General features: G+C 35.6%; 1 protein-coding gene across 1 annotated transcript in view; it reads right to left on the minus strand.

Moving 5' to 3' along the window:
• Positions 1-26386, minus strand: part of LOC143257783 (alpha-catulin-like) — a 71828-nt gene that overhangs the window by 26632 nt on the left and 18810 nt on the right. The window contains exons 4-7 of the mRNA XM_076516815.1: positions 5391-5480; positions 2504-2770; positions 2077-2280; positions 272-358 (exon numbers count right to left, since the gene is read on the minus strand). Of these exons, the coding sequence (XP_076372930.1) occupies positions 272-358; positions 2077-2280; positions 2504-2770; positions 5391-5480 (648 nt within the window). The remainder of the gene's footprint in view (positions 1-271; positions 359-2076; positions 2281-2503; positions 2771-5390; positions 5481-26386) is intronic.

Here is a 26386-nt window from a genome sequence, read left to right on the forward strand (position 1 = left end):
TATCTTTATAAGCCTTCTGACTTATTAGATTTTTCATATCAAGATTTTCAGCCACATTATTTGTTTGGTTTAATGGTGCACATAATGCGCACTAAGGAAAACATTACGTCATCAGATGTATTCACTGTCGTCTTAAAACAAAAGTGAAGTGAATTGAAAGAACAATAAATGCAATACAAATTAATTGTAACGTGTTAACCATATGGTATCAGCTTTCAATACAGATCACAATGGAGAGGAGAAAAAAAACATCAACATAAATATGGCTTACTTGCTTCTTCAAATCCTTGCAAGCCTCTAGAATATGCTGTACATATAGCTCCAGATCTTTATCAGATGACAGGGAACCAGCCTGGTCCTAAACAGAGGAACTGGAATGACTAGAGATGAATGCACTTAAACAGGGATATGGTAGAGAGAGAAAGACGAGGTAACGAGAATGTTGCGTTTAAAAGCGCACCTGATTCGTGATAATTAGCTCTCAGTTTAGACCGCGCTTTTCTAGACCAATGATATCTCAAACGTTTATAAGTTCCTTTGAAGTTTGATATTATTACCACACACCAAAGTAGACAGTTCTCTCGTGCCGGTAGCAAATAGGAATTGAGTTCATTAAACTCAAATTAATTTGGAGAAACACTACGAGTAATTAATAATCTAAGTAAACGGAAGGATTATTACTCTTAATAAGGCATAAAGGAAGATTATTTACATTAAACCAGAAAAACAATAAATTATATGTGCCTAAACATTATGGTTACTCCAGATAGCCTAAAACAGCTCATTTTTTCTATGATCGCATAGAATATTAACCAAAGTATATTGATATCCCAAATAATTTTAATAAAATTTACTTTCATATTTTGTTATTAACCGAACGAGACTCTGAAAGAATTAAATAATTTGTACTTTAAATAATTAATAATAAATTTCTTAAACTAGACTTTTGTTTCTGTTTACTTTTGCTGCTCAAGGACTACGTGCTCTAACAGTCCGTAATTTAACAGTGACAAACTAAAGAGAAGGCAGGTTTTCAGTACCATCATCTGCTGGGCTACATTTTATTAAAGAATAGTGGGATTAACCATCATATTATAATGTCTCCACAGCTGAAGGGGCGAGCATGTTAAGTGGTAGGATTCGAGCTCACGACCTCCAGATTGATAATCTAGTGCCCTAACCATCAGGTCATGCCAGGCCTTATTTAAATTAATTCAGAAATTCGATAGTATATCTAATTCACGAGACTGGTGTCCTGAATAATTAACAAGGTTATTATTATTAATTCACGAGAATATTAGTGATAACAAACGTTCAAAACTTCAAGTTAGCTAATAACAACTTCAACTGGAAGTTTCCGACAGGTACTGCTGTTGAAATATAATTTGAAAATTATTTAACAAACGCATGTAATAATGAAAATTAAACAAAAATAAAATAAAGAATAAAATCCTAACACATTTTTATAAGTCAATACTGTGCTCAATATATCTTATACAGGCAGGATATTCTATAATATATCTTATACAGGCAGGATATTCTATAATATATCTTATATAGGCAGGATATTCTATAATTTCCCCAGAAGGAAGTCAAAGGACGCCTGGAGGGGTCATTTGTTCTAACCACAAATACCACTATACAGTAGTGTGTTGTCTCTTAGTCAGTCAGTCAGTAGACACTGAAATGATGTCACATAAGGAACGCTTAACATTGCATTTTGTACTATCGTAACGTCAGTAAAACGTGCGCATGTTATGAATTACTTGAATAATGAGTACTCTGTAAGCTACGACAAAACGTGAGATAAGAACTTCCAAAACAAGAAATAAAAGTGTTTATAACTCTTTATTGTGGTTTATAATTACTTCAAGTAATAATTGGATAGTAGACGTTACTTCAAGTAATAACTGGATAGTAGACGTTACTTCAAGTAATAACTGGATACTGTAGACGTTTACTCTTCTAAGTCAACAGCAAACACGTTTACTCTTCTAAGTCAACAGCAACACACCCCTAAAGAAGGAAGTTCAACATTCCGAAGATTTGTTTTTACACTCAATGTTTGAGACTCACCACTTCAACACCCATCCTCAGTAACTGGTTTAGTTCAATCTTGGCTCGCTCACACAGAAGTATAATATTTTCTCTGTGTTCCTGTGACGTGTAGGCCGAATCAGTGAAATCATGAGTTCGCTCCACAACCACATCTAAGGCACTTACGAGCTGTTCCCGGTATGCAGGCACCGCCAAAGTCTTCTTAATTCGTTCTAACAATTCCTAAAAACACCGAATATTCAATTTATTTGTAGCTCGTTAAACGAACAGAATGAGACGAAAAATATTACAGGCGAAATAAGAAAGAAGGATTTCAAAGAGACACGTTTTACTGTCACTAACTGTCAATAGTGATATTCAAACCCTGCTCTAGATATGTAAAAATAATGTTGTTTTTAGGTCAGTAAAAAAGAAGTAAACTTTAAAAGACGGTGAGTTAGTTTACCTCAAACCTTTTTATGGCATTGTGCACTGTGAAATATTGGTCCAGTTCTTCGAGTCGCCAGACCGACGTATTGGAACGTTTGTTTTGTTTCATTGTTGTACTTCCGTTCCTTTTAGGAGTGGTATAACTTCGGTTAGCGGCTACCAAATCTGGAATAACACCGTCTTTTACAACACAGTGAATCAGGTCTATAGCTCTGCGCATCTGTAAAAACACCGTATCTCTATTCTCGCGCGCTGTCTCACAGTCGGGGTGGCGAAGACAAGCCTATGAAGAGAGAAAATAATCGCTCATTTAACTCTCTCTTTTACCTAACTAGATTCATTTAAACTCAGTGAGTGTTGTGTCGATAGCTTGAAGTCATTCGACTCTTTTAATTATAGATATCGTTGACTTCATTTTGTTAATTTGTACGTAAGAATGTGGTACACACAGGGGGCAAAAGTTACTATTCAATTGGTGTACTGGTTTTATACTGGTGGTACAGCTGTTATTATATGGATGGTAGAATTGGTTTACTATGGTTCGTACAACTGGTATTACATGGTTGGTATAGGTGGTATTATACGGTTGGTACAGTTGCACAGCGAGTACAGCTGGAACAGTTTCTTACCAAACTTTGTATGCATTCTTAGAATGCCTGACCTTATTATATTGACCAATTTTTACGGTTATTGTGCTGACCAGGTGTTATTGTCAGTGTATTGAACAAGTGTTACTGTAATCAAATTGACCAATTATCACTTATTGTATTGACCAAGTGTTACTGTAATCATATTGACCAATTATCACTGTTATTGTACTGACCAAGTGTTACTGTCATCATATTGACCAATTATCACTGTTATTGTACTGACCAAGTGTTACTGTTATCATATTGACCAATTATCACTGTTATTGTACTGACCAAGTGTTACTGTTATCATATTGACCAATTATCACTGTGATTGTACTGACCAAGTGTTACTGTTATCATATTGACCAATTATCACTGTTATTGTACTGACCAAGTGTTACTGTTATCATATTGACCAATTATCACTTATTGTATTGACCAGGTGTTACTGTTATCATATTGACCAGGTGTTACTGTTATAATATTGACCAATTATCACTGTTATTGTACTGACCAGGTGTTACTGTAAGTGTATAGACCAAGTATTACTCTTATTGTATTAACAAGGTGTTACTTTTATCACGTTCCATAATTAACACAGACGTGACACAAAAAAAAAACGTTTTGAGTATGAATATTATGGTTTATTTATCTTGACTTCAATGATACTTGACACAACGCCAGTAATATTCAAGATGCTCCTATAAAAAATAAATACAAGTAGATGTTTGTGAGAAGATTCGTATGAGAAGTCACTAAAATCAATATCTGGTCACCATGGCAACAGCATAGACTAGCACAGCCCGAAGTCTTCCTATAAAGTAAATGCAACAGCCAATGTCCCTTTCAGCCAATTTATCGTCCCTCCGTTTTCTTAGTCACTCGTCCCGCGAGTACAAATTGAATTTCGTAACATTCAAACTGATATTTGGTTTACAAAGTGTGATACTGGCTGTGGTTGATTCCAAACACGGTGAAAGGTAGAGTCGTCATAAAGACCTTAATCGAACCATGAATTTTGTAACTCTGAACCCATAAACTTAATTCTTACCCAATGAGGAATTTAATTTCTTTTTATTTCGTTAAGAGAAATCCGAAGCAAGTTTATATTTGTTTGTTTGCTTTAAAGCTAAGCACAAAAATACACAATGGGGGCTTTCGGTGCTCTGCCAACTCGGGTATCAAAACCCGATTTCAACATGTTTACTATAAAAAAGAGAACTGCTTTAATGGTAAAAGTGTTAATACTCATACCAGCCGTTCTGAGATATATTTTTGTTTCAAGTGGGTTTCTCGTCATTAAGGAAAACCCGGTTTATAGAGTTGAAGTCCGCAGTCATACCTCTGTGTTCCCCGGAAGAGGGTGCTAAAGTTAATGACGTAGGGACATTCAATGGGTGAGCTCTATTTTTGAATGACATTCTCAGCGTTAAGACATTTCTAATTTGGCAGTAAAACGCTAGAGAGTGAGGTAAGCAGTCAACACCATCCGTCACCATGTCTTGGGTTACTTTTTTACCCATGAATAGTGTGATAGACCATAACACTATAACGCCCACAGAAAGGGCGCACATGTTTGGTGAGATGGGGATTCGAACCCTCGACCCTCAGATTGCGAATCGAACATCCTAGCCAAGGTAGGGTGATAAATACAAGGTCAAAATTTTAAACTTTTATTAGCAACAAGTGAGATGGACGGTAACATTATAACACCCCCACAGCATTGTAGCATAACTTTGTTTGTTACAGGATCTCGAGTAACACAAACAAGATCCCCCTAACTTCTACTGGAATCCCTCATTTGTTTATTGTTTTGTTTTTCATAGATAATGATAGATTTTACCTTTTTAATAACGTTTAGTGATATTAAGTTTAAGGAAAAGCATTTCTCAGTATAACGATTAGTGTGAACCTAAACGACAGTTTTGTTGCTGTCATTTTAGTACATTATACGATATTTGTACTCTGTCCACTACGGGTAATCGAACCCCGGATTTTCATTTTCCAGCTCCGTAAACTTACCGCTGATCCTCTTGGAAGTGAAGAGTGTAGAAACAGTCGCTGTCACGTGGGTAACGTTTTGATATATCTTAGTTAAAAGCTTCGTAGATCATTAATTTTCTTTTTTTTTAATTTTCTAACTAACATATTTCTGATGTACTTAAGTTTGTAAATCTCTAAAACGATTCATTATAAAGTAAGGTACCACTGAAGAAGTTCATTGCACCATTTCTACTCGTTTCCTACCTCAGTTGAGTCAGAATTCATTACCTTGGATGACGTTAGAAGCATCATGGTTGACCGCTGTAAGATCTGTCTTGCTGCCTTCATTTGTGAGCGACGTCTTTCGTCTCTCACGTCCTAAAATATATAAAACCAGTAACATTAAATATGAATCAAACATTTTACTTTGTGACTCTAAAGTAGAATAATGTTGTTACTTCTTAAAATTTTACTTTATCATTGTAACTAATAATTATGTTTATAGAGTCTGGGATGAACAGTTTGCTCTCCGCTAGTACAGCGGTAAGTCTATGGATTTACAACGCTAAAATAAGGGGTTCGATTCCCTTCGATGGGCTCAGCAGATAGCCCGATATGGCTTTGCTAGGAGAAAAGACACACACATGAACAGTTGTCTTGTGGTAAATAAGTTATAAAAGTTGGCGAAGTAGATTGCCATTTAAAAAAGAGTTCCATTTGTATAATTAAAAATGTATTTATAGATGTCGCTTCTCGAAAATACGAGACTTTATTATTGAAAACAATACTTTACGTGTTTTATATACGAGCTACAAATTCAAGGTTCTCAACACAGCAATCTTCTGAACTAGTCAGTGATTCTATCTGATTAGCGCGAAAGTTTTGGATCTCCTCAGACTCCATCATTGAAATAGAAACTAGAGATCAGAGTTCATTCAGCTCAGAACACTCTGAATTTGGCATAAGCAGAATTCAGGTCATTCTGAAGTGCAGAAGATGGCTTAGTGACCATCTAGGTCAGGCCAGTCTTTGCGTAGTAAGAGGAACAAGGAGTCATTCTAATAATTATAATTTTATGTTCCCGAACTGGGGTACTCTCAACTTAGGTAATTGTGATTGTACGTTTTAACGCAAAACTCGCACGAGCTCATACTGAGCATGCTAAAAGCAGAGAAGGGTTATTTTATATGTACCGATACAGATGTTTTATAAAAACAGACACAGGCCAACTTAAGTATACGTTAGAGCAAAGACAGGTCATTTTATGTATATACAAGAACAGAGACTGGCCAATCTAAGAACGAGTTACGACAGAACGGGCCATCAGGAGGAGGCAGGCCACTTTCGGTTTGTATAAAGATGATAAAAGGAAATACAGTTGAGGTCTTTTACTGATGGTCATTAGAACTCCAACACATTACGGCCATTTTGATTTTTGTAAAAGCGCTCGGTCAGCACTAGTATCAGCAGCAAGTGTTAGAACACTCTGTAAAAAATAATGTCACACAGAACCTAAAATCTGGATATTATTTGATGTTCCACCTGAATTACTCGTGGAGTTATATGTTGAAGAGCAGTGATCGTTATTAAATGTTGTCCGTCGCTATGATTGCCTTCTGACCACTAGCCAAACATTTTACACACCCAAGACACGTTAACACCGAATATTATTTAAGATAAGTAAATACGACGTAAAATATATTTTGAAAAATCAGAGATCTGCAGACTAGATCCTGGGAAACCCCGAAGAGATACAAAAAGTATCCAACATGACAATGTATGTTTCTTTCACCATCTTACTACTGATATCTGTCGTGTGATTGGCTGTTTGCCTCATCATTCTACTACTGCTATCTGTCGTGTGATTGGCTATTTGCCTCATCGTCCTACTACTGCTATCTGTCGTGTGATTGGCTGTTTGCCTCATCGTCCTACTACTGCTATCTGTCCTGTTATTAACTGGTTGTTTTCTGTTTTGAGGTTATTTCATGACTCTCTCATCTTCAAATTTGTTTTGTAGTTTTCTATTTGTTGTTGAGAAGTAAGTTCTCTGAATGGTTATATCTGTTTTGAATTGCCTGTTTTTTATTTTATTTTAAAGAATATTTTGTGACTGAATGTTTACTATTTTGTGACTGAATATTTATATTTTGTGACTGAATGTTTACTATTTTGTGACTGAATGTTTGCTATTTTGAAGTGTGTTTATTATTTATTGTTTTTTTTTTTAAATACGCTCGGTTTTGTCTGTTTATAATTTTCAAGTATATTTTGCGATTCGCAGTTTGTTATTCTTATGTATATGAATTTGTTCTTCTTTGTTCTGAGGTGTATTTAGTGATTGCTTATTTGTTATTAGTTTATTTGAAACTACGTTTTGCCGTCGTCACTGTTTTAAACTGTATTTTGCTACAGCGTCTTTCTTTCTTTGATATACACATTGTTGTTCGGAGGTAGGTTTTGCAATTCTCTGCTCAATATTTGAAACATTTTTCTCTATTCATTATTTTAAGGTATATATCATTCAGTTAGAAATCATGCTACTTATTCTTATCAGGATATGAAGAGAAGCAAATAAAAATATGGTCCCCTGAACTCTCTTTAGTAATAGAAGTAATTTTATTGGCTAATTAGTAGATCCATTTCCTCAAATGAGGATGAAGAACATCCGTTACTCTAGTGTGATCGCGAAGAGCTTGTTCGATATAAATGTCACAAAATACATACTAGATGTTCACGATACGAAACAATTATAATTATGTAATTATAAACAACACAGTAACTGTTTTAACATCTAACTTATTTACAGTAACTGTTTTAACATCTAACTTGTTTACAGTAACTGTTTTAACATCTAACTTATTTACAGTAACTGTTTTAACATCTAACTTATTTACAGTAACTGTTTTAACATCTAACTTGTTTACAGTAACTGTTTTAACACCTAACTTATTTACAGTAACTGTTTTAAAATCTAACTTATTTACAGTAACTGTTTTAACATATAACTTATTTGCACACCTTTCGGTACCGGCGGGGACCATATATTTAAAACTTTCTGTTTTATATGTGATAATACTCAGTTGTAAATAAATTACACAAAATCGACAGAAATTATTAATTTTCTATCTATAACTCCCAGGAAATAATTGAATTACCTTACATAGTAGGATCAATAGACATTTGTGTTTAAATAATTGAATTACCTTACATAGTAGGATCAATAGACATTTGTGTTTAAATAATTGAATTACCTTACATAGTAGGATCAATAGACATTTGTGTTTAAATAATTGAATTACCTTACATAGTAGGATCAATAGACATTTGTGTTTAAATAATTGAATTACCTTACATAGTAGGATCAATAGACATTTGTGTTTAAATAATTGAATTACCTTACATAGTAGGATCAATAGAAATTTGTGTTTAAATAATTGAATTACCTTACATAGTAGGATCAATAGACATTTGTGTTTAAATAATTGAATTACCTTACATAGTAGGATCAATAGAAATTTGTGTTTAAATAATTGAATTACCTTACATAGTAGGATCAATAGACATTTGTGTTTAAATAATTGAATTACCTTACATAGTAGGATCAATAGACATTTGTGTTTAAATAATTGAATTACCTTACATAGTAGGATCAATAGACATTTGTATTTAAATTCATCCCCACCTTCAAGAGACTAAGCGATAAGATTCACGCTTTATTACACTAAATAAGGGGTTTGATACCCGTGATTGGTACAGAAAACATTGTGTAGCTTTGCGCATGATAACAAAGAAATAAAATTCCGTTTAAAGTTCTTGTGTGACTAGGTTTCATTAGTCTCTGTAAATGAAAACGAATCCATAAAAGTTCTCAAGTGGCGCAGCGGTATGCCTGTGGACTTACAACGCTAAAATGCAGGTTTCGATACCTGTGGTAGAAAGAGCACAGACAGCTTATTGTTATAGATTGTTCACATAGATCCCCATCAATAGTTCTAAATTCAAGAAACTTTGTTACTGTGGTTTTTTTTTCACAATAACTTATATTATTTTTCCATGTATAGATAGATACATTTATAATCATTGAAAATAAATGTTTGTTTTATGAAAATATCAGAGAACAGTCCAACTAGTAGACTTCCATCTCATATGACCAGCTAAGTTATAGGATAAGTTATACAAAACGACTTTGTCTATCCCGATTTGCTTCCTATAGTGTCCTGTCTTCGGCAAGTAGTTTCGATTTTTAAACAACGAGACGGAAAGCGTAATTTGGAAAATTGTTACCGGTTAAATTCTGGAATATAACCTAATTTCCGTTATTTGTATATACGTATAACGTTCATTATATCCGGATTCTTTCAAGATAAGTTCATTCACTTTTACTTGATACAGAACCTCTAATATCAATAACAGTTTAGTCCTAACTCCACGAAGTTTCTTCGATTTTTTTATTTTTGTCGTTAAGTCCGACACTAAAACGTCACAATATTTAGTTAGCAAAACTCTCTTTTTTTATGTCAAATGAAAGAAAAACAACTTCATCGTAACAGGTTGAGAGCTTTAGTTATATTATTTAATAATATTTTCAAAAAAATTTGAAAGTTTCAAATTATTTATCAAACTCATTTCACAGGAATAAACTAGTTCATAAACTAGTTCATCGTACAGTAATTTACTTAACTGAACTTAAAGTTTCACTAGAAACTTTATATAACTATTTAATATTTGATGTTTATCCAGAAGAGTACTTCTGGGTTTTAAGTTGTTTTTCACTTTTGAAATGTTCATTTATCAATGAGATAATACTTCCATTTGACGAGTTATCACGAAGCCTATTGTATATATATTGTATATTTAATAAACATTGTCCTCTTGTATTTTATAGATGTGACGACTGCAGAGGTCGTTTCGTTGTTCGGAATGTTCTATCTTACAAAAGGTATTCACAAAAGAAGGTGAAACTAACCAGGAATGTTAAGTATTTCATGTTTATGTAACTTTTGCAGTTGCCACATGTTGCAACCAAGGGCACCACTGTGGGTTTTTTTTTTTTTTTTGCACGTTTCAAATGGGTATAATTAAGCCTATTGTTTGTCGTGCGGTTCATTCTATCAATTTGAAACTGACAAGCGTGCAGAAAGTGGGACCAAGAAAAATGTTACTAGAAGAAGGCATGCCGTAACGAGGCCTAGACATCAAATACTACTTTGATTACTGCCTTTCTACTTGTGTCAAGAATTACCATGTCGTTCATGAACAGGAGAATATATCGTTTTGGAAGGAAACTGACAGATTTTGAAAGTTGCAAGTGAAAGAATAATAAGAAAGTCTGAACCCTGACTGTAGTCAGTTTCTTTTCTTAATACTCCACTGATTCCTTGAAACACGGTGAACAGAAAATCGCCCGCAGTAGACAGCCAATAAAAACTAAGAGTATGAACAAATCACCCAGCGGGTATTGTAGGAAAGAAATTCCAACTATACTTCCAGAATAAAATGTAACCCTCTGATTTCCGGTTCGGTTCGAATGCTGTTCAGTTATGTTGCCAAACAATAAATGATTTATTCTTGTTGTACAGTGTACATAGAATGTGGGAAATTAATATGGCTGATTGGACAGATCCACTGAATCATATGGAAGGTAAAGCATAACTCTTACATGGATAAATGTTGCTAAGCAACGACGATGGTTGTTGTCATGACAATATTTTTACACATTCGCTGCCTTCACAACTAGGATTAACAACATTCCTTACTGGTTAATAATCAATACGTCCTTGTTAACATATTTGGTTTTTCTGTGAGTAATGTATAATATTTATTTCATTGAAATTTCTTCAGTGAACGCGATTTTATTAAAGTACCCCAGGGAAGAAAAAAAATCATTTATTAATTTTCATAATCTAATTTTCATATCAAATCGGTATCAATATAGAATATAGAATGACATTCAAATAACTTTACGACTTCAGTACAAATATAGAATATAGAATAACATTCAAATAACTTCACGACTTCAGTACAAATATAGAATATAGAATAACATTCAAATAACTTCACGACTTCAGTACATCAAGGTGAAGCTGTTGTGAACATTTAATTGTGACGTCACATGTAGATAGATGCTCGCGTTTCGGAATAATACTAATTAGTACATATAACGTATAACTCGTATTTTATTTCACTTTAATTTATTCTTAACAAAAAAACATAGAATAATGTTCTGGGACTCTATAGGACCAGTTGGTCCATGTCGGTTGTTCTACATTCTAAACTAAATTGACTTAAAATAAATTCAAAGCTAGCCCTTATCTTTCATGTACATATCTTTCATGTACATATCTTTCATGTACATATCATTCATATACATATCATTCATCTACTTATCATTCATGTAAATATCATTCATGTACATATCATTCATGTACACATCATTCATGTACATATCATTCATATACATATCATTCATGTACATATCATTCATGTACTTATCATTCATGCACTTATCATTCATGTAAATATCATTCATGTACATATCATTCCTGTACATATCATTCCTGTACTTATCATTCTTGTACATATCATTCATGCACTTATGATTCATTAAATTATACTTATAATTCACATTATGATAATCCACATATATTATCTTACACATATCATAACTTAAACCCATCTACCATTTATTTGTCCAATTCGCTAAATGATTTAAATTCTTTTGTAAATCAGCAGCATCCTCTTCACAGCTAGCAACACCTTAATATCATCAGAAAATTTAAGTAATTTATTGATTATTCCTTCATCATGTCAATAATGTAAATAAAAAAGAACTAAGGTCCTAAGTCAAAACCCTGAGATACCCCCCATGTTACATTAATCTTGTTTGACTGAACTCCATCTGTAACAATTCATCCAGCCATTCTTCTGTTCTATTTACTAACTTATAATCTATACCTACAATCCTTTTATGAGGCTCTTTGTCACATACTTTCTAAAAACCCAGATACATTAAATCTACCCTTCCCTCATCTACATAAGTAGTAACATCTTGAGACACTATCAAAAGATTTGTTAGGCAATATTTTCCCTAAGTGAAATCATGTTCACTATCCGATAAAAAAATTAATTTTGTTAAACGGTTTTGTAAAGGATCTTTTATCAGACTTTCCAAAAGGTTTTCCACAACTAATGTAACACTAACGAGTTTATGGTTTTAAATACTTCCCTTGAAAAAAACAAGTTACATCAGCCAACTTCCAGTCCTCTGCTTCCTGTCCAGTATTCAAGGACTGAGAAAAAGTAGCAGCAAGTGGTTCACATATCCAATCTTTAAACCCTTGAGGAATTATTATCTGACCCAAGTAGCAGCAAGTGGTTCACATATCCAATCTTTAAACCCTTGAGGAATTATCATCTGACCCAAGTAGCAGCAAGTGGTTCACATATCAAATCTTTAAACCCTTGAGGAATTATCATCTGACCCAAGTAGCAGCAAGTGGCTCACATATCCAATCTTTAAACCCTTGAGGAATTATTATCTGACCCAAGTAGCAGCAAGTGGTTCACATATCCAATCTTTAAACCCTTGAGGAATTATCATCTGACCCAAGTAGCAGCAAGTGGTTCACATATCAAATCTTTAAACCCTTGAGGAATTATCATCTGACCCAAGTAGCAGCAAGTGGCTCACATATCCAATCTTTAAACCCTTGAGGAATTATTATCTGACCCAAGTAGCAGCAAGTGGTTCACATATGCAATCTTTAAACCCTTGAGGAATTATTATCTGACCCAAGTAGCAGCAAGTGGTTCACATATCCAATCTTTAAACCCTTGAGGAATTATTATCTGACCCAAGTAGCAGCAAGTGGTTCACATATCCAATCTTTAAACCCTTGAGGAATTATCATCTGACCCAAGTAGCAGCAAGTGGTTCACATATCCAATCTTTAAACCGTTGAGGAATTATCATCTGACCCAAGTAGCAGCAAGTGGCTCACATATCCAATCTTTAAACCCTTGAGGAATTATTATCTGACCCAAGTAGCAGCAAGTGGTTCACATATGCAATCTTTAAACCCTTGAGGAATTATTATCTGACCCAAGTAGCAGCAAGTGGTTCACATATCCAATCTTTAAACCCTTGAGGAATTATTATCTGACCCAAGTAGCAGCAAGTGGTTCACATATCTAATCTTTAAACCCTTGAGGAATTATCATCTGACCCAAGTAGCAGCAAGTGGTTCACATATCCAATCTTTAAACCCTTGAGGAATTATCATCTGACCCAAGTAGCAGCAAGTGGTTCACATATCCAATCTTTAAACCCTTGAGCAATTATTATCTGCCCCAGACGCTTCGTCATCTTTAAATTTCTCAGTTTTCTTTCTTAACCAGTTCAAAACTAATACAGTTTGTTTGATCTCATTTCCCTCTATAAACTGTTCAAGTATAGATACTACTCAGATGTTTGTTAGTAAAACCTGAAGGAAAAATTAATAACCAAGTCATCTCATAACTATCAGATACGACCTTACCTTTATCGTCCGTCAATGGTTCTACCACAATCCAATCATTTTATTTTAATGTGTTTAAAGAATTCCGTATTGTTACTTTCAGCGAACCTTTTCTCCTACATTCTAATTTGATGTTCTAATTTCCCCTTTCACCAACTGTCTTTTTGTTCTATAATCTGATATGTCTTCCGTCATATACCAATTAATTTAAATTTATAATGCATTTCTTTAATTTTTCTCTCTTACATTCTATATGAGCCAACCTGGTTTTCTACTCGTTGCTATCATTTTATTTCTGTAAGGATTAAGTTTACCTCCAATATATAAAAATTATCTTTAAAAATGTCCCACATCTGATCAGTTATCCAGTTCACAACAAATAATTCTTGTTACGTTTCTTTAAGATCTGTTTTGAACTTACAATCAGAATATAGTCATGCTATATATTATATAAAATTACAACCAGAATATAATCATATAACATATTATATAAAACTTACAACCAGAATATAATCTTATTACATATTATATGAAACTTACAACCAGAATATAATCATGTTACATATTATATGAAACTTACAACCAGAATATAATCATATTACATATTATATGAAACTTACAACCAGAATATAATCATATTACATATTATATAAAACTTACAACCAGAATATAATCTTATTACATATTATATGAAACTTACAACCAGAATATAATCATATAACATATTATATAAAACTTACAACCAGAATATAATCATGTTACATATTATATAAAACTTACAACCAGAATATAATCATGTTACATATTATATGAAACTTACAATCAGAATATAGTCATGCTATATATTATATAAAATTACAACCAGAATATAATCATATAACATATTATATAAAACTTACAACCAGAATATAATCTTATTACATATTATATAAAATTACAACCAGAATATAATCATGTTACATATTATATAAAACTTACAACCAGAATATAATCTTATTACATATTATATGACACTTACAACCAGAATATAATCATGTTACATAGTATATGAAACTTACAACCAGAATATAATCATGTTACATATTATATAAAACTTACAACCAGAATATAATCTTATTACATATTATATGAAACTTACAACCAGAATATAATCATGTTACATAGTATATAATTATAAATCTTTCCTTATCGTCAACTACAGCAGAACGATGGAGCTCATACAGCAATGATCACTTGCAACCAGATTCATAATACTTGAAGTAAAAATGTATCTCAGAATGGCTGGCATGAATGTTAAAACGTTTACTCATAAAGCAGAGAACACCGTTTTCACCTTCCTAGTTCATCTTCAGGTTCACAGATGTTCGTTCTCCTATTTCAACACTCTCAGTCAGTACTGTATTTGATATTTCAATAAATCTAAAATAGTATTGTTTCTAATAGGTCACTTGACTGATTGGTAAGGAAAACCATTCTGAACAGTTTCCAACAACCTTTCTCTCTCATAGTTTGACTCCAGCATTTCCCAATCTATATGTGAAATTAAAATCATCCATAATTATGACTTCGTTAATATCTGAAGTCTTAACCTCAATGTAAACTTTATCACTAATTTCGTCAGCATCATTTGGCACTCAACCCGTAATCCAAGGGTCGCGGGTTCGAATCCTCGTCACATCAAACATGCTCGCCCTTTCAGCCGTTGGAGCGTTATAAAGTTACGGTTAATCCCACTATTCGTTGGTAAAAGAGTAGCCCAGGAGTTGACGGTGGGTGGTGATGATTAGCTGCCCTTCCCTCTAGGTCTTACGCTCCTAAATTGGGAAACGCTAGCGCAGATAGCCCTTGTGTAGTTTTGCATGAAATTCAAAACAAACCAAACCCTTTATACCCATTGATAAAAACCCAAATAGATTGAATCTACTTGTTATTATCTTTTGTATCCTGAAATTTAACAGGATATACCCCATATTGTACACATAAAGCTACTCTCCCTGCTCTTTAATACTGCCCCCGCAAGTACAGCAGAAAGTCTTCGGATTTACAACGGTAAAATCAGGGGTTCGATTCTCCTCGGTGGGTTCAGCAGATAGCCTGATGTGGCTTTACTATAATAAAAAACACACACTTTTCAATACTTTCTCCCAAGTAAATAGTGTATAATACTCTATTTCAAAGAAATATCTGTTATCAAAATCACCAATAGATAACTGTTTCAGTTTTTTCAATTGTATAAAAATCCTCCATACCTACAACAGTACCAGTGTTCTAAGGTCATATATTTTATTTCTTATACCTCTAGCGTTACAACAGTACAATTAAGCCTTTGATTACAAGTTCTAAAGGCATTACCTATGTTAAACTTTGCTCTGCCTTATATTCTTTTAGTATTTAAATTATTCTCGCCCTCACCACTATATAATCCTAGTTTAAAACTTCCCTTACAACTGAGTTAACAGACTTAACAAATAAGCCAGCCCCTACCATATTTAAGTGTAAACCATTCATTCTATAAACCTTCACTGACTGATCCCAAAATTCTAACTAACCTATCTGCTTATCCATACATACTAACCTAAGCCTAACATTTAGCCCTTGTAACCTACTCATCTCAAAAACTAATATTTGAAAGTATCCCCGACAAAATTACGTTAAGAACTTTTCCTTTAAATGCCATTATCAACACCTTGTACTTATCAATCAGTTCCTCTGACCTAGCTATCCCCCCATTATTAACCCCCACATAGACAACAAAAACTGCATCTCTGCTAGCCTCCATTATTATATATCCCCCACTTGTGTCCACATAATCTGATTCTTTTCTTACTGTTTATCCCACAGATTATTCTATCCACGACATGTCAATAAACCACCTATAACTAACCACCTTATCATCCACACCCTTCTATCACCCGTTTTTTTTTCCTTCATTACAATAGTTCCTTGTCTACAGAATTCAAGGGCTCAAATTTGATGCTGAAATAAACAAGCTCATTGTTACTGATAGTCACTACTTCTAACCCTAGATGAATAGGCTCATTGTAACTGATAGTCACTACTCCTAACCCTAGATGAATAGGCTCATTGTTACTGATAGTCACTACTTCTAACCCTAGATGAACAGGTTCATGGTTACTGATAGTCACTACTTCTAACCCTAGATGAACAGCTTCATTAATACTGACAGTCACTACTTCTAACCCTAGATGAACAAGCTCGTTGTTACTGACAGTCACTACTTCTAACCCTAGATGAACAAGCTCATTGTTACTGATAGTCACTACTTATAACCCTAGATGAACAGGTTCATTGCTACTGATAATAACTACTTCTAACCCTAGATGAACAGGCTCATTGTTACTGATAGTCACTACTTCTAACCCTAGATGAACAGGTTCATTGTTACTGATAGTCACTACTTCTAACCCTAGATGAACAGGTTCATTGCTACTGATAGTCACTACTTCTAACCCTAGATGAACAGGCTCATTGTTACTGATAGTCACTACTTCTAACCCAAGATGAATTGGCTCATTGTTACTGATAGTCACTACTTCTAACCCTAGATGAACAGGCTCATTGTTACTGATAGTCACTACTTCTAACCCTAGATGAACAGGTTCATTGTTACTGATATTCACTACTTCTAGCCCTAGATGAACAGGCTCATTGTTACTAATAGTCACTACTTCTAACCCTAGATGAAAAGGTTCATGGTTACTGATAGTCACTACTTCTAACCCTAGATGAACAGGTTCATGGTTACTGATAGTCACTACTTCTAACCCTAGATGAACAGCTTCATTAATACTGACAGTCACTACTTCTAACCCTAGATGAACAAGCTCGTTGTTACTGACAGTCACTACTTCTAACCCTAGATGAACAAGCTCATTGTTACTGATAGTCACTACTTATAACCCTAGATTAACAGGTTCATTGCTACTGATAATAACTACTTCTAACCCTAGATGAACAGGCTCATTGTTACTGATAGTCACTACTTCTAACCCTAGATGAACAGGTTCATTGTTACTGATAGTCACTACTTCTAACCCTAGATGAACAGGTACATTGCTACTGATAGTCACTACTTCTAACCCTAGATGAACAGGCTCATTGTTACTGATAGTCACTACTTCTAACCCAAGATGAATTGGCTCATTGTTACTGATAGTCACTACTTCTAACCCTAGATGAACAGGCTCATTGTTACTGATAGTAACTACTTCTAACTCTAGATGAACAGGTTCATTGTTACTGATATTCACTACTTCTAGCCCTAGATGAACAGGTTCATTGTTACTGATAGTCACTACTTCTAACCCTAGATGAACAGGTTCATTGTTACTGATAGTCACTACTTCTAACCCTAGATGAACAGGTTCATTGTTACTGATAGTCACTACTTCTAGCCCTAGATGAACAGGCTCATTGTTACTGATAGTCACTACTTCTAACCCTAGATGAACAGGTTCATTGTTACTGATAGTCACTACTTCTAACCCTAGATGAACAGGCTCATTGTTACTGATAGTCACTACTTCTAACCCTAGATGAACAGGTTCATTGTTACTGATAGTCACTACTTCTAACCCTAGATGAACAGGTTCATTGTTACTGATAGTCACTACTTCTAGCCCTAGATGAACAGGCTCATTGTTACTGATAGTCACTACTTCTAACCCAAGATGAACTGGCTCATTGTTACTGATAGTCACTACTTCTAACCCAAGATGAACTGGCTCATTGTTACTGATAGTCACTACTTCTAACCCTAGATGAACAGGCTCATTGTTACTGATAGTCACTACTTCTAACCTTATATGAACAAGCTCATTGTTACTGATAGTCACTACTTCTAACCCAAGACGAACTGGCTCATTGTTACTGATAGTCACTACTTCTAACCCCAGATGAACAGGTTCATTGTTACTGATAGTCACTACTTCTAACCCAAGATGAACTGGCTCATTGTTACTGATAGTCACTACTTCTAACCCTAGATGAACAAGCTCATTGTTACTGATATTCACTACTTCTATCCCTAGATGAACAGGCTCATTGTTACTGATATTCACTACTTCTAACCCTAGATGAACAAGCTCATTGTTACTGATAGTCACTACTTCTAACCCTAGATGAACAAGCTCATTGTTACTGATAGTCACTACTTCTAACCCAAGACGAACTGGCTCATTGTTACTGATAGTCACTACTTCTAACCCCAGATGAACAGGTTCATTGTTACTGATAGTCACTACTTCTAACCCAAGATGAACTGGCTCATTGTTACTGATAGTCACTACTTCTAACCCCAGATGAACAGGTTCATTGTTACTGATAGTCACAACTTCTAACCCTAGATGAACAGGCTCATTGTTACTGATAGTCACTACTTCTAACCCAAGATGATCTGGCTCATTGTTACTGATAGTCACTACTTCTAACCCAAGATGAACTGGCTCATTGTTACTGATAGTCACTACTTCTAACCCTAGATGAACAGGCTCATTGTTACTGATAGTCACTACTTCTAACCTTATATGAACAAGCTCATTGTTACTGATAGTCACTACTTCTAACCCAAGACGAACTGGCTCATTGTTACTGATAGTCACTACTTCTAACCCCAGATGAACAGGTTCATTGTTACTGATAGTCACTACTTCTAACCCAAGATGAACTGGCTCATTGTTACTGATAGTCACTACTTCTAACCCTAGATGAACAAGCTCATTGTTACTGATATTCACTACTTCTATCCCTAGATGAACAGGCTCATTGTTACTGATATTCACTACTTCTAACCCTAGATGAACAAGCTCAATGTTACTGATAGTCACTACTTCTAACCCTAGATGAACAAGCTCATTGTTACTGATAGTCACTACTTCTAACCCAAGACGAACTGGCTCATTGTTACTGATAGTCACTACTTCTAACCCCAGATGAACAGGTTCATTGTTACTGATAGTCACTACTTCTAACCCAAGATGAACTGGCTCATTGTTACTGATAGTCACTACTTCTAACCCCAGATGAACAGGTTCATTGTTACTGATAGTCACAACTTCTAACCCTAGATGAACAGGCTCATTGTTACTGATAGTCACTAGTTCTAACCCAAGATGAACTGGCTCATTGTTACTGATAGTCACTACTTCTAACCCTAGAAGAACAGGCTCATTGTTACTGATAGTCACTACTCCTAACCCAAGATGAACTGGTTCATTGTTACTGATAGTCACTACTTCTAACCCCAGAAGAACAGGTTCATTGTTACTGATAGTCACTACTTCTAACCCTAGATGAACAGGCTCATTGTTACTGATAGTCACTACTTTTAACCCTAGATGAACAGGTTCATTGTTACTGATAGTCACTACTTCTAACCCTAGATGAATAGGTTCATTGTTACTGATAGTCACTACTTCTAGCCCTAGATGAACAGGCTCATTGTTACTGATAGTCACTACTTCTAACCCAAGATGAACTGGCTCATTGTTACTGATAGTCACTACTTCTAACCCAAGATGAACTGGCTCATTGTTACTGATAGTCACTACTTCTAACCCTAGATGAACAGGCTCATTGTTACTGATAGTCACTACTTCTAACCTTATATGAACAAGCTCATTGTTACTGATAGTCACTACTTCTAACCCAAGACGAACTGGCTCATTGTTACTGATAGTCACTACTTCTAACCCCAGATGAACAGGTTCATTGTTACTGATAGTCACTACTTCTAACCCAAGATGAACTGGCTCATTGTTACTGATAGTCACTACTTCTAACCCTAGATGAACAAGCTCATTGTTACTGATATTCACTACTTCTATCCCTAGATGAACAGGCTCATTGTTACTGATATTCACTACTTCTAACCCTAGATGAACAAGCTCATTGTTACTGATAGTCACTACTTCTAACCCTAGATGAACAAGCTCATTGTTACTGATAGTCACTACTTCTAACCCAAGACGAACTGGCTCATTGTTACTGATAGTCACTACTTCTAACCCCAGATGAACAGGTTCATTGTTACTGATAGTCACTATTTCTAACCCAAGATGAACTGGCTCATTGTTACTGATAGTCACTACTTCTAACCCCAGATGAACAGGTTCATTGTTACTGATAGTCACAACTTCTAACCCTAGATGAACAGGCTCATTGTTACTGATAGTCACTACTTCTAACCCAAGATGAACTGGCTCATTGTTACTGATAGTCACTACTTCTAACCCAAGATGAACTGGCTCATTGTTACTGATAGTCACTACTTCTAACCCTAGATGAACAGGCTCATTGTTACTGATAGTCACTACTTCTAACCTTATATGAACAAGCTCATTGTTACTGATAGTCACTACTTCTAACCCAAGACGAACTGGCTCATTGTTACTGATAGTCACTACTTCTAACCCCAGATGAACAGGTTCATTGTTACTGATAGTCACTACTTCTAACCCAAGATGAACTGGCTCATTGTTACTGATAGTCACTACTTCTAACCCTAGATGAACAAGCTCATTGTTACTGATATTCACTACTTCTATCCCTAGATGAACAGGCTCATTGTTACTGATATTCACTACTTCTAACCCTAGATGAACAAGCTCATTGTTACTGATAGTCACTACCTCTAACCCTAGATGAACAAGCTCATTGTTACTGATAGTCACTACTTCTAACCCAAGACGAACTGGCTCATTGTTACTGATAGTCACTACTTCTAACCCCAGATGAACAGGTTCATTGTTACTGATAGTCACTACTTCTAACCCAAGATGAACAGGTTCATTGTTACTGATAGTCACAACTTCTAACCCTAGATGAACAGGCTCATTGTTACTGATAGTCACTAGTTCTAACCCAAGATGAACTGGCTCATTGTTACTGATAGTCACTACTTCTAACCCTAGAAGAACAGGCTCATTGTTACTGATTGTCACTACTCCTAACCCAAGACGAACTGGCTCATTGTTACTGACAGTCACTACTTCTAACCCCAGATGAACAGGTTCATTGTTACTGATAGTCACTACTTCTAACCCAAGATGAACTGGCTCATTGTTACTGATAGTCACTACTTCTAACCCTAGATGAACAAGCTCATTGTTACTGATATTCACTACTTCTATCCCTAGATGAACAGGCTCATTGTTACTGATATTCACTACTTCTAACCCTAGATGAACAAGCTCATTGTTACTGATAGTCACTACTTCTAACCCTAGATGAACAAGCTCATTGTTACTGATAGTCACTACTTCTAACCCAAGACGAACTGGCTCATTGTTACTGATAGTCACTACTTCTAACCCCAGATGAACAGGTTCATTGTTACTGATAGTCACTACTTCTAACCCAAGATGAACTGGCTCATTGTTACTGATAGTCACTACTTCTAACCCCAGATGAACAGGTTCATTGTTACTGATAGTCACAACTTCTAACCCTAGATGAACAGGCTCATTGTTACTGATAGTCACTACTTCTAACCCAAGATGAACTGGCTCATTGTTACTGATAGTCACTACTTCTAACCCAAGATGAACTGGCTCATTGTTACTGATAGTCACTACTTCTAACCCCAGATGAACAGGCTCATTGTTACTGATAGTCACTACTTCTAACCTTATATGAACAAGCTCATTGTTACTGATAGTCACTACTTCTAACCCAAGACGAACTGGCTCATTGTTTCTGATAGTCACTACTTCTAACCCCAGATGAACAGGTTCATTGTTACTGATAGTCACAACTTCTAACCCTAGATGAACAGGCTCATTGTTACTGATAGTCACTAGTTCTAACCCAAGATGAACTGGCTCATTGTTACTGATAGTCACTACTTCTAACCCTAGAAGAACAGGCTCATTGTTACTGATAGTCACTACTCCTAACCCTAGATGAACAGGCTCATTGTTACTGATAGTCACTACTTCTAACCTTATATGAACAAGCTCATTGTTACTGATAGTCACTACTTCTAACCCAAGACGAACTGGCTCATTGTTACTGATAGTCACTACTTCTAACCCCAGAAGAACAGGTTCATTGTTACTGATAGTCACTACTTCTAACCCAAGATGAACTGGCTCGTTGTTACTGATAGTCACTACTTCTAACCCTAGATGAACAAGCTCATTGTTACTGATATTCACTACTTCTATCCCTAGATGAACAGGCTCATTGTTACTGATATTCACTACTTCTAACCCTAGATGAACAAGCTCATTGTTACTGATAGTCACTACTTCTAACCCTAGATGAACAAGCTCATTGTTACTGATAGTCACTACTTCTAACCCAAGACGAACTGGCTCATTGTTACTGATAGTCACTACTTCTAACCCCAGATGAACAGGTTCATTGTTACTGATAGTCACTACTTCTAACCCAAGATGAACTGGCTCATTGTTACTGATAGTCACTACTTCTAACCCCAGATGAACAGGCTCATTGTTACTGATAGTCACTACTTCTAACCTTATATGAACAAGCTCATTGTTACTGATAGTCACTACTTCTAACCCAAGACGAACTGGCTCATTGTTACTGATAGTCACTACTTCTAACCCCAGATGAACAGGTTCATTGTTACTGATAGTCACTACTTCTAACCCAAGATGAACTGGCTCATTGTTACTGATAGTCACTACTTCTAACCCTAGATGAACAAGCTCATTGTTACTGATATTCACTACTTCTATCCCTAGATGAACAGGCTCATTGTTACTGATATTCACTACTTCTAACCCTAGATGAACAAGCTCATTGTTACTGATAGTCACTACTTCTAACCCTAGATGAACAAGCTCATTGTTACTGATAGTCACTACTTCTAACCCAAGACGAATGGCTCATTGTTACTGATAGTCACTACTTCTAACCCCAGATGAACAGGTTCATTGTTACTGATAGTCACTACTTCTAACCCAAGATGAACTGGCTCATTGTTACTGATAGTCACTACTTCTAACCCCAGATGAACAGGTTCATTGTTACTGATAGTCACAACTTCTAACCCTAGATGAACAGGCTCATTGTTACTGATAGTCACTAGTTCTAACCCAAGATGAACTGGCTCATTGTTACTGATAGTCACTACTTCTAACCCTAGAAGAACAGGCTCATTGTTACTGATAGTCACTACTCCTAACCCTAGATGAACAGGCTCATTGTTACTGATAGTCACTACTTCTAACCTTATATGAACAAGCTCATTGTTACTGATAGTCACTACTTCTAACCCAAGACGAACTGGCTCATTGTTACTGATAGTCACTACTTCTAACCCCAGAAGAACAGGTTCATTGTTACTGATAGTCACTACTTCTAACCCAAGATGAACTGGCTCATTGTTACTGATAGTCACTACTTCTAACCCTAGATGAACAAGCTCATTGTTACTGATATTCACTACTTCTATCCCTAGATGAACAGGCTCATTGTTACTGATATTCACTACTTCTAACCCTAGATGAACAAGCTCATTGTTACTGATAGTCACTACTTCTAACCCTAGATGAACAAGCTCATTGTTACTGATAGTCACTACTTCTAACCCAAGACGAACTGGCTCATTGTTACTGATAGTCACTACTTCTAACCCCAGATGAACAGGTTCATTGTTACTGATAGTCACTACTTCTAACCCAAGATGAACTGGCTCATTGTTACTGATAGTCACTACTTCTAACCCCAGATGAACAGGTTCATTGTTACTGATAGTCACAACTTCTAACCCTAGATGAACAGGCTCATTGTTACTGATAGTCACTACTTCTAACCCAAGATGAACTGGCTCATTGTTACTGATAGTCACTACTTCTAACCCTAGATGAACAGGCTCATTGTTACTGATAGTCACTACTTCTAACCTTATATGAACAAGCTCATTGTTACTGATAGTCACTACTTCTAACCCAAGACGAACTGGCTCATTGTTACTGATAGTCACTACTTCTAACCCCAGATGAACAGGTTCATTGTTACTGATAGTCACTACTTCTAACCCAAGATGAACTGGCTCATTGTTACTGATAGTCACTACTTCTAACCCTAGATGAACAAGCTCATTGTTACTGATATTCACTACTTCTATCCCTAGATGAACAGGCTCATTGTTACTGATAGTCACTACTTCTAACCGTAGATGAACAAGCTCATTGTTACTGATAGTCACTACTTCTAACCCAAGACGAACTGGCTCATTGTTACTGATAGTCACTACTTCTAACCCCAGATGAACAGGTTCATTGTTACTGATAGTCACTACTTCTAACCCAAGATGAACTGGCTTATTGTTACTGATAGTCACTACTTCTAACCCCAGATGAACAGGTTCATTGTTACTGATAGTCACAACTTCTAACCCTAGATGAACAGGCTCATTGTTACTGATAGTCACTAGTTCTAACCCAAGATGAACTGGCTCATTGTTACTGATAGTCACTACTTCTAACCCTAGAAGAACAGGCTCATTGTTACTGATAGTCACTACTCCTAACCCAAGATGAACTGGTTCATTGTTACTGATAGTCACTACTTCTAACCCCAGATGAACAGGTTCATTGTTACTGATAGTCACTACTTCTAACCCTAGATGAACAGGCTCATTGTTACTGATAGTCACTACTTCTAACCCTAGATGAACAGGTTCATTGTTACTGATAGTCACTACTTCTAACCCTAGATGAACAGGTTCATTGTTACTGATAGTCACTACTTCTAGCCCTAGATGAACAGGCTCATTGTTACTGATAGTCACTACTTCTAACCCAAGATGAACTGGCTCATTGTTACTGATAGTCACTACTTCTAACCCAAGATGAACTGGCTCATTGTTACTGATAGTCACTACTTCTAACCCTAGATGAACAGGCTCATTGTTACTGATAGTCACTACTTCTAACCTTATATGAACAAGCTCATTGTTACTGATAGTCACTACTTCTAACCCAAGACGAACTGGCTCATTGTTACTGATAGTCACTACTTCTAACCCCAGATGAACAGGTTCATTGTTACTGATAGTCACTACTTCTAACCCAAGATGAACTGGCTCATTGTTACTGATAGTCACTACTTCTAACCCTAGATGAACAAGCTCATTGTTACTGATATTCACTACTTCTATCCCTAGATGAACAGGCTCATTGTTACTGATATTCACTACTTCTAACCCTAGATGAACAAGCTCATTGTTACTGATAGTCACTACTTCTAACCCTAGATGAACAAGCTCATTGTTACTGATAGTCACTACTTCTAACCCAAGACGAACTGGCTCATTGTTACTGATAGTCACTACTTCTAACCCCAGATGAACAGGTTCATTGTTACTGATAGTCACTACTTCTAACCCAAGATGAACTGGCTCATTGTTACTGATAGTCACTACTTCTAACCCTAGATGAACAGGCTCATTGTTACTGATAGTCACTACTTCTAACCTTATATGAACAAGCTCATTGTTACTGATAGTCACTACTTCTAACCCAAGACGAACTGGCTCATTGTTACTGATAGTCACTACTTCTAACCCCAGATGAACAGGTTCATTGTTACTGATAGTCACTACTTCTAACCCAAGATGAACTGGCTCATTGTTACTGATAGTCACTACTTCTAACCCTAGATGAACAAGCTCATTGTTACTGATATTCACTACTTCTATCCCTAGATGAACAGGCTCATTGTTACTGATAGTCACTACTTCTAACCGTAGATGAACAAGCTCATTGTTAC

The sequence above is a fragment of the Tachypleus tridentatus genome, chromosome 7 (genome assembly GCF_004210375.1).
Source record: "Tachypleus tridentatus isolate NWPU-2018 chromosome 7, ASM421037v1, whole genome shotgun sequence".
Lineage (NCBI taxonomy): Eukaryota > Metazoa > Arthropoda > Merostomata > Xiphosura > Limulidae > Tachypleus > Tachypleus tridentatus.